The sequence below is a fragment of the Aphelocoma coerulescens genome, chromosome 4A (genome assembly GCF_041296385.1).
Source record: "Aphelocoma coerulescens isolate FSJ_1873_10779 chromosome 4A, UR_Acoe_1.0, whole genome shotgun sequence".
NCBI lineage: Eukaryota > Metazoa > Chordata > Aves > Passeriformes > Corvidae > Aphelocoma > Aphelocoma coerulescens.
Window position 1 is genome coordinate 1107580 of NC_091018.1, and position 9869 is coordinate 1117448.

Sequence of the window (9869 nt, forward strand, 5' to 3'; positions counted from 1 at the left end):
GGGGTGCCATGTGGGAGCTCTGCTGCACTGTGTTCCCGGTGTTTTAACCACATTGTCAGTGCAGCCGTGAACAGGGAGGAAGAGAACTGCCCTTAAAATATGCTCACATCCCCATGGGAGCTGCGGGGTTGTGACAGGGGCCTGGCAGCCCTGGGAACACCACATCTGGCACCTGTCTCTGCTCCCTCCCCTGTCTGTACATTCTGGCCATGGCAGCGTGCACTCCCTTGGTGACACTGAGAGGGCTTTGCCTGGTGACACCTGCAGGATGTCAGAGCTCCTCAGCAGCAGCTGCCTCCCTGGGATGAAATCTGGAACCTGGGTTTGGCATGAGCCCCAAGGTCATGAGCAGAAGTCTGCCCAGGGGTGCACGGGGATTTTGGTGTAAGCCTTCAGCCCTGTGGCAGGCAGTGTTGTGCTCAGGGCAGCTGCAGTGTTAAGGACTTCCTTCTTCCCTCCTGCCATTCAGGTGTTGCCCATTTGTTGGTGACAGGGCTGGGGACAGCTGGTGGCACTTGGGTCCTCCACAGGAGTGGACTCCCTCTGACTTTGGCTGCTTGGCTCCTCAGGATGCTCCTTGTGCCAGCTTTTCCCATGCCTGTGCTGCACACAAGTCCAGAGGGGCTGGTGGCACCCTGAGCTGTCAGTAACAACTACTGAACACGTCAGAGCATGCTGGAACAGAGGGTCAGGACATGCTGAACAGCCACCAGCACCATCAGGGAGCAAATTAGGCACGTCTGCACGTTCCCAGTGAGGCGAGCGCTGGCGGTGCCCGTACCTGAGTTATGGATGCTCCTGACGAGGCAGCCACGCAATTAGATCACTTCTCAGACCCATTAAGCATCAGACTGAGACTAAATGACTTTCCATTTTCTTTGCAATCGCTCATACAAGACGTTTATTGTTTGCCTCTTGCTGCTCAGCACGGCGGCGACGTGCTGGAGCGCGGCCTCCGCCAGCCCCGCGGGAGCACGCAGGGTGCGGGGGTCACCCACGGGGCGGTGCCACGGCCGGCGGGTGGACAGGCTCACCGGACATCCCACAGGCAGTGCCCGCTGCGGGCCGTGGCAGCGTGCGCCGGCGTGGTGGCCGTGCAGCAGGCGGGCACGGCGGGGCCTACACCCTGCCCAGCATGCGCGCGATCCACCAGTTGCAGGGCATGATGATGCGGCAGATGACCCTCCCGCCCTGGTAGCAGTAGGGGTAGGGGTAGTAGCCCAGCAGGGGCTCGCAGACCCGCCGGCAGTAGCGGTTGGCGCGGCGGCACTGGGCACAGCAGTAGCCTCGCTCATCCCACAGAGGGTGGAACTCCAGCCCGTTCTCCGACTGCCAGGGAGAGACAGAGCCAGTGCAGTGAGGGGCTCGTGTGGCTGAGGCACCCCGTGAGCATGGGCAGGACATCCTGGGAGGGCAGCCTGGGCAGCTCAGAGGAGGAGCAGAGCTCCCTAGGAAGGTGGAGACACCCCAAGGGCATGCACAGGCCATCCCAAGGAGCACAGCGAGGACACCCTGGGACCATGGCTAAGATAGCCCAGGACTGTGGCCAGGGCACCCCAGCCCATGGCCAGGGCACCCCAGGGTGTGATTCCCTCACTCACGTAGTCGTTGATGGGCAGGTCCTCCTCAGTGAGCTGCCGTGCCCGACGCTTGGGCCCCGCCTGCGTGTCCTTCTCCAGCTCGTGTTCGCTCCCCCCGTCCAACCAGCTCTGGCTGTCCGTGAGCAGCTCAGGGTCTTCTTCTTCTGCCCCTTCAAGGTTGGCCAGCTCAGGAGCTACAGGAAGAGTCCGAATGTTGCTGTCAATAACCATGGAACAGGGGAACAAATGCAGCAGCAGGAATTAACATCTCTATGAGAATTTGGTGCCAAGAGGCACGAAAAGCCCGGCAGCAAACCAGTGCTCCACTGCCTCCTGCTCTCACCCAGCCTGGGAGCAGGGCTGTAGGAGATAATGGCCCGTCCCATCCCCAGGCCCATGGGTGCTGTTGGTATCCCCTGCATGGGGCTGTGGGTGTGTAGAAGCACATTGTCATGGTGGGCTCTGCTGCTGGGGGGTGGATCTGTAGAGCCTCATCAAAGCAACACGAATTGGCATGAGCCCCAAGGCCATGATTTGGGGCAGATTATGCCCAGCTACAGCTCTCTTAGCTTAGGAAAGACCCAGAGCAGCAATAATTTCCTTTGCTGGGGGAGATGCCAGACAGCCTTGGGACACTGCTGTCCTGGCCAAGGCTTTGGATGCACCTTGTGACACAGCTGGACCCACCGACCCAGGACACTGCTGCAGATAGGGTCTAACAGCAGGGACAAGGAAGCAGAAAAGGGACAGCAGTCAAGGGCACCAGCCTCCCTCTGCATCAGGATCTCGGATGCCCACCCGCCCTCCAGACCACCGGCGAGCTGGCCAGTACCCGTGGGCGATGCCATGCACCTCTGTGGCTGCAGAGCAGAGGGAATTTTCTCAGCAGGGATTTTTAACCCGGCTCATTTGGCTGGAAGTGGGTTAGAGAGAGCAGGTAATTACACTGGCACATCTCAGAGGCCACAACCTCTGCGAGGGCTGTGTAGTGAGCAGCTGGAGGTGGCAACCCCGCTGTGTGATTTAGATGCAGATGTCTGCTCACACTCTGATGTTCATGTGGTGACGAGAATTTAGGCATCCCAGTTTCCAGCAGCGCTGCTTTCCTTGCATGTACAAAGGATTATTTTTTTTTCCCCCTTGTTATGAGGAGGGTGGCCACTTTGCAAAGTGCAGGGCGGTGGGGAGCCGGCAGAGACCAGTGCTTTGCAGAGAGGAACTTCAGCCCCTGCTATTACATTGGCCATGATCTCCTGTGGTCATGGGCAACACTGTGTTCATGTCAGAGATGTACAACGAGGCTGTCAAAGTGGGTTCCCACCATGTCACAGAGGGGGACATGGCAGAGCACTGGGCTGTTGCCAGTGAGAGGGCTCATGAGCCCCTTGCAGGGGAGATGGCTCCTGGTACCTGCTATTGGAGTGGGGTGGATCCAGAAGATGGTCACATTTTTGCAGATGTCAAAAATTTTGGAGCTCTTCAGGAATTCCTTGTTCTGAATAGGCTTTTCCCCTGGCACCCAGACCACAGACTGCTCAAAGTAGGTGGTGGTGATTTCTTCACCCTGGAAGAAGAGCAAGACTTCACCTTGGTGTGGTGAGACATGCTCTCCCCACCACTGGCTGCTTCTCCTCTCCTTGGCTTACCTCAAGGCACCTCTCCCCTCCCAGAGAGCAGCTGGACTTCACCTGCCTTGGCTCACAGTGCTCACAGGAGGCACACAAATTACCCCGACAGTCCTCACATGGGCAGACCCATCATGAGCCTTGGCTTTCCTGTCCACCTTCAGTCTACACCACCCTGCTCTCTCCTCTCTTAGTTCATCATCCAAGACCCTTTTCCCGTGCAGTCCCCACTATCTGGAAGAGCCTTCTGGAGCCCTCCATGTCATTTAAAACACATGATTAAAACATCTCTGCTCTGCTTTGCTCCGAGAACTTAACTCCTCTCTCCTTCTGCTACTGATTTTTTGATCGAACACTTTAATTTACTCCTCACAGAAATTCTTTGCATGGCTGTATTCTGTAATTTATACCACATGTCTCTGCCGTTGCAGTAGTCCATGGTGTGTTTTGGCAGGCACTTAGGGAGGGAGATATATAAAGATTATTGGATGGGCCTGCGCTGAGCTCTCTGCCAAGGCAATGTTGTCTATGTTGGTGGTGGTGGCCCATAGAGCAAGCTGGCAGAAAGCATTTTTCTCTCCAGAAGGTGTCTGGAGATATATATCTCTTTTATAGTTTTTTCTTACGGCTTTGGGAAATCATAGGAAGGAGCCAACACAACCTGACCCAGTCTGGGTCATTTTTGGAGTCTCTGGTGGAAGCCGGGGGGGTCGGGGAGGTGCTGCCTGCAGGACCTGGCAGCGTGCAGGCTCCGAGAAGACATGACTAGAGCTTAAATCTACATTTATCTCACTGGGTTTTACATTTCAGCTCTCTACCTGGGGCAATGTTCTGCTAAAGCCTGGGAAGTCATATCCCTTTTACGATGGTAGCTGAAAAGATCTATTAGCTTCTTAGGGCATAATCAAAGGATCGGTGTCTGGGAATTTGGGTCATGATTCAGGGAAATGTTTCTGCCCACGCTTCATTTCAAACACGTGTCCTGCTGGCATTTTATCTGCAGCAGTTTCCCTAGGGGGGATTCAATCTGCTAACACCCGTCGTCCTGGAAATGGGGAGGCAGGAAGGCTGTGCCACCACCAGGGGATAGGGACAGGGACAAAGGACAACTGCTGTCAAGGGACTGAGCCGTCACTCCAGGTCACGCTGTCAGAGAGGGATTAAATAATGGAGTCCACACTTTTTTCCATGCAGCATGCAAGGTGTGAGGCTCCTTGCAGCAGGATGCGGTGGGCAGTTAAAGGGATGCAGGAAGCAATCAGGCACATCAGTGGGAGGAAGGTCCATGCAGGAGAGGGAAGTGGCCCCAGCCCTTCCTACCTCTCGGGTCTGCGCGCCAAGAGTTTTCTCAAATTGCATTTCTTAAATGTGGCTGCTCATTTAAATCCCTTATTTCTGCCTCATTCTGTTTGAAAACACGAGGCTCAAATCTTGGAGAAAAGAATTTGATTGACTTTTTGGTGCCTGCTAATCCTGAGCTGCCTTACGACCTTTTGACTACAACAGGATTATTGTTCTTGATCTCCGGTATTGTGTTGAGAGGTTTTTGTCGGTCGCTGTCTAATCCTGTCTCTTTTCACTTGTTTTTATAAGCAATCCTCTGAAATAAGATCATTTTATGAAGCGATCACAACTCATTATTTCTTTATTGCAGCGTCTCTGGGAAGGCTGGAGCAGATGGGAGGGCGGCAGGAATGGCAGCTCCTATGCCAGGGAGAGGAGCGGATTTCGCAGGGCAGAGGGGAGCCCTGTTTTATTCACCTACCTCAAGCTCGGGGATCTTGGCCTCTGTTGTCTCAGGTAGGACTTTAGTCTGAGTTTTGATGAAGCATTTTTGAAGCCCCACAAAGAAGATGCCGGTTATTCCCTACAGGATCAAAGCAAACACCCCAAAAGCAGTCAGGGCAAGGAGCTGGATGAATAACCCATTGTAGGGAGGGTACAGCTGGAGGAGGAGGGTTTAGTCATATTTTCCCTGTTGATGTTTTTGTGCCAGTTCCATTCAGCCGTGGTGCTAAGATGTACTAACAGGTTCTCATAAGGGATATTGCATTTTATGGTTTGGGAGAACTGGGCTTTTTACAATTATTATAAGGCAGGTAGTCATAAAATTCTACTCTGCTCCTCTTCTCCTTATAACTATCATGAACTCTCATTATCATAAATAAAAATATGCAGAATAGCATCTGACCGTTATGGTTATATGAACATTCAGCCCCAGTTCCTGCTAGGCTATTAGCTCAAAATTTTGCCATATGTCACTGCACAGGGTATTTCCCTACAAATTTTAATTAGGTTTCAGAGAGAGCCTTCTACAGCGTCATGAGGTTTTAATGCTCTCCAGACAGACAAATGCACTGGGCTCAGATAGACAGATGATGATTGCGTTCCTTTGCAAGGGTAAATCCAATAACTAGGTCTCGCTTCTAAGATGTATTTCATTGGAACTGAACCACGCCACCATTAAATACAGGTGGAAGCTTATGTAGGTAACACATCTCCTTTCCTTTGAGAGTATCCCTGGGGAGTCTGGGTCTTGCTCTCCCTCATGCAGGGGCAAATAGTCCTGGTACTTGCTCCAGCAACCTCACAGTGTCCTAAAGGATCCCATCAGTCCTGCTGCAAGACTGCAGGGTCTCAGGGACAAGCTGCCACACTCACATTTTTGAAGTCATGGATCTCCAGGATTTCCTCACTGCCGTTCCCGCTGCTGAAGGTCTCTGTCCTGGCCAGCGGGTCAATCTCCATCACAATCTTCTTCTTCTCACCGTTGCTGAAGAACGTGTGTTCCATGTCATAAACCTGGGAGGCCAAAGTCACACAGGGGTCAGCTCAGCACCCCTCTGGTTTCACACCCTGTCCAATGGGTGGACAGGCTGGTGCTGGGTGTGTGACCATCACTGCTGGGGACCCTGCCGTGGGTCTGGCTGCTTCCTCACAGCCCAGCTCTGAGCTGGAGCAATCACCTGGATAGCACAAGGAGAGGCAGCTCCCAGGCAGGTGCCAGGGTTGGGTGAAAGAGCAGGCTGCAGCCAGGATGAGGGGTAGTGTGTGTCAAGCCTGGGATGTGTGTCAAGCCTGGGAGAAGATGCTGCTCCCACGCTTGCACCAGGAGCTTTGCCACAGCTCAGCCTTTGCTGTGCTGTGGCATGAGCCTGGTTACATCCCAGGCTGGACTGAGGTCCCGAATCCACAGGTATTTCATTTTCCCTTCTCCCTGGCTTGCTTGCTCCACACCGCATCCCTGGCTTGTTTGCTCCATCACTGTGTCCCCGGCTCACTTGCTCCATCGTGTCCTCCCCAGCTGACTTGCTCCATCTCTGCGCCTTCTGTGTTTCCTGGAAAGGCAGCGGTAAGAACCTCTCTCTGCCTGGAGGAGATCAAGGATTGTCTGCGGATCAAAGACCTCCTCGAGGGCTGCTGAAGAGCTTCGGGGCGTAGCAGCCGGCTTCCCGGCGGCGCTCATCCCCACGGGAAGCGGCGCCGGGAGGAGCAGCGCTCTCCTGCTCGCAGGTGCTCGCTGCACTCCGCCAGCCCGGCAGCCCTCAGTCTCTGCGGATGCCTGACCCTTACAGGATGAGGAGTGGCAGATGCTATTTGAAGCTCAAAAGCGATCCTGCTGGCGCGGCGAGAGCTGCCGGGCCCCGGGGAGCCTCGTTTCCCAAATCAAACGGTGCCGTGTGGAAGCAAAGGGCTTGTGCAAAACCCCTCAAATCCACGGGGCAGGGAGGAGAGATGGAGGCCTGGGGATGGGAGAGCCCTGTTCATCCCACGGTACGGCCATGGAACCAGGGCAGGAGCATGCTGGCCCCATTTGTGCGGGGCAGGAGCTCTGCCTTTAGTGCCAACCCAAACCCCCTTTCACAGTCCCCTGGTTCCTGCACATCCCTCCCCTTGGGCGGTTCAAAGCCTCTTAGCAGTGTTCCCAGCATCGGTATCCCCGTTTTGCATCCACCAGGGTGCAGAACTGGCTGTGCAGATGGGAACTGATGGGTGCCTTCACCCCTGCTTAAAGGTTAGAGGAATGATGTGTGCCTTGGCAGCCACGAGCATCTCCTGTTGGTCTGCAGGAAGATTTTGTAAAGATATATAGCTCTCAATGCATTTTATGATGTGGTAAGAACAGTCTGAAGCCTGAAATGGGTGGATGGCTGCTGGTTTTGACTGACAAAATGCACACAGTGCCATAAATCATTTCAAGGAGGGCAGGATCCCTGGTGGCACCTTACCTTCAAGTGCCTCTCCGTTTACAAAGAATTACTTTGGCCAGCACAGCGGCCAGCTAACCCACTTGGGCTTTGCCAGCTCTGTGCTGTTCAGAGAGCTATGAGATGTTTTATAGGGCTAAAAATGACACTTGCTGGTGAATGGTTGAAATATGTCCCTCTGCAAGGCTGTGATGAACCCCTCGTTAGCTGAATCATCAGCTGTGCTGGCCGGCACAGAGGCTGCTGTGCAGAGGGCAGAGCCGTGTCCAAGGCCACCCCTCAGAGGAACAACTCTTCTTTCAAGTTTTTTTCCACTCTCCAGTTACATCAAGGAAGCTTGAAGGGTTTCATGTTCTTTAAAGAGTTTAATTCCCCTTGGCTGATATTTCTGAGCATTATGAACTTCCAGCCCCCCCCATCCTGCTTTGTCCTGAGGACTCCCAGGCCAGCTGGAGAAGCCCTACAGCCACAGGGACAGGGCAGTGCTGGGCTTTGGGAGTGTCCGTGTGCAGCTCCACTGCAGGAACAGCTCTGCTTTCTGGGGACCTCACGCCCTACTTGCCTGCCCATCAGGTGTTGGGGAGGGCTGGGTGGACTCCATCCTCCACCAGTGCCACCAGCGAGGACACCAAGGGTCGGAGTTCTGGATGTCCTTTCCGAGGCTGTGGCATTGTCTCTGCACTGCCTGCTTGGAGAAAACTGCCCCTCCAGGGGTTAACAGCCTCTTCCCCTCATGGCTGGCATGCCCCCTGTTTTTCTAGGAACAGTAGAGACTTTATAATCGTCTTGGCAGGATTCTGGAGGAACATATGGCTTTTATTGTTTTTTCTTTTATTTTGGGGGGGTATTTATTTCTATTTGCTGATAAGAAGATAAAGTTTCCAGCAAGCAGGGTGCTTCCTCTACCCAGCAGGAGGGCATCCTGGCCAGGCTGGAGCGGCTCCAGGATAGGGCAGGGAGGAGATTGGAGATGCCAGCGTGGGAAAGAGACTGCCTTGGCTGTGCACAGGAATTTTGGAGATGTTCTTAAGAGCCAGCAAAACCCACTGGTGATGGGATGCAAAGCGGGCCTCCTGGATGAACATGGAAGTTCAAAGTAACGGAGGATGACTGGCACCAGGCAGGCTTCAAGGTTAAATTATTTACTTGGGGTGTGGGATAAAAAAGGGTTTTGGCAGAATTGTCAGGATGCTGGGCAGCAGCGGGCAGAGACGGCTGGAGATGCCCAGTCCTGCAAGTCCCTGACGTGCTCAGCACTTAGAGCAGCGTCCGTCTGCAGCTGGGAATAAACGAGCCCAATCCAGTTAGCAGGAGCTCCTCCAGAAGCTAATCCATCTCACCATGCCTCACATTGCAGACACATTAAAGTAAGAAATGTAATCCCTGACAATCAATCACCACTGCGTCCTGGCTTTCTCTCCTCTTTATGCGGTGGCATAATGACTTTTCCACCGGTTTCTGGCAAGATAATTGAAATGAAATGGAAAATATTTTCTTACTTGTCATAAAATTTGTTGCCGGTGAAATAAGAGTAACTTTAACTCTTTGTGGCGTAGCTCCCATCCCCTGTTAATTGTTAACTGGGGAGAGAATGCGGTGACAGGGAAAAAACCCAGCCTGTATAAAGTAAAAGCTAGTTATGAATAATACAAAGATTTTTAAAAGTCCCATGAATACCTGTGGTCTGAGAAAATGCATTTTGTGAAGTTGCCTGGGTTTTGGGGAGTTGTTAAAAGTTTCTGCGAGTCAAGGGGAGGCGGACAGCTCTGTCTGGGGAAGGAATGCTCTGAAATGCTGTATCAAAGAGTTTTTACTTACTTTTCTGGGTGCTGGGTTCCAGAGGTATTTGACACCAAAAAATATCAGAATAAGAGAAAGGAGCAGCGCGCTGAAGAGCAGTCCACAGAGCTGGTACCTGGGGCAGATCTTCTTCCGCGGCTTGGCTGCTTCTGCCTATTTAATGACAAACCAGTGATAGCCGGGGTGTGCTGAGGGCTCCAGGAGGGAGGAGGACACGCACGTATCAGACATTTCTGGCGCCGCAGGGACGCAGGGTGGCAAGGCAAGCCATGAACTTACGTCCAGAAAGCGGCAGTCCTGCGGGCTCTGCCGAGCCGTCTCTCCCATGGTCTCCTCCGTGTGCGAGGACGCCAGCCCGCTCCGAGGTGGAGTTAGAGAGGCTCTGGCTGCACACGCGGTGGGGAGGCTGGGCCACGGCCACCCCCACGGAGGGGCAGCCAGCTCTCCCCGCAGCCCGCGGGGCCCCGGCGCTCCCGCAGCGCTCCTGGCCGCAGGGCTCCGGCCGCCCCACGCCGCTGGACACGCGGAGCCCCACGGCGCGGTGGCTGCGAGACGCGTCCGGGGCCACGCTTCTCGTGTAATCCCCGCTTCTGCCCTACACTTCTGCCCGTGTGCCAGTGGCTGGAGGGGCCCAGACTGCCGGTCCCCTTGGAGCT

The 9869-nt window shown here is 54.2% G+C and overlaps 1 protein-coding gene across 1 annotated transcript; it reads right to left on the bottom strand.

Annotated features, from left to right (window-relative positions):
* Positions 1-917: 917 nt before the first annotated feature.
* TNMD (tenomodulin) lies at positions 918-9560 on the bottom strand. The gene is made up of 7 exons (XM_069014889.1): positions 9493-9560; positions 9232-9366; positions 5867-6007; positions 4971-5072; positions 2991-3144; positions 1602-1774; positions 918-1329 (listed from the first exon to the last, which is right to left on the bottom strand). Exons 1-7 carry the CDS (start codon positions 9538-9540, stop codon positions 1120-1122), a joined length of 963 nt encoding a protein of 320 aa, XP_068870990.1. The 5' UTR covers positions 9541-9560; the 3' UTR covers positions 918-1119.
* Positions 9561-9869: the final 309 nt, after the last annotated feature.

Excerpts from the sequence above, each read along its gene's own strand:
- TNMD (XM_069014889.1), bottom strand. The coding sequence starts at position 9,540 with ATGGGAGAGACGGCTCGGCAGAGCCCGCAGGACTGCCGCTTTCTGGAC. Across the intron at positions 3,145-4,970 it reads CCAAGATCCCCGAGCTTGAG|GGTGAAGAAATCACCACCAC; the intron begins GTAGGTGAATAA and ends CTCTTCTTCCAG. Across the intron at positions 1,330-1,601 it reads ACCTGCCCATCAACGACTAC|TCGGAGAACGGGCTGGAGTT; the intron begins GTGAGTGAGGGA and ends TCTCCCTGGCAG.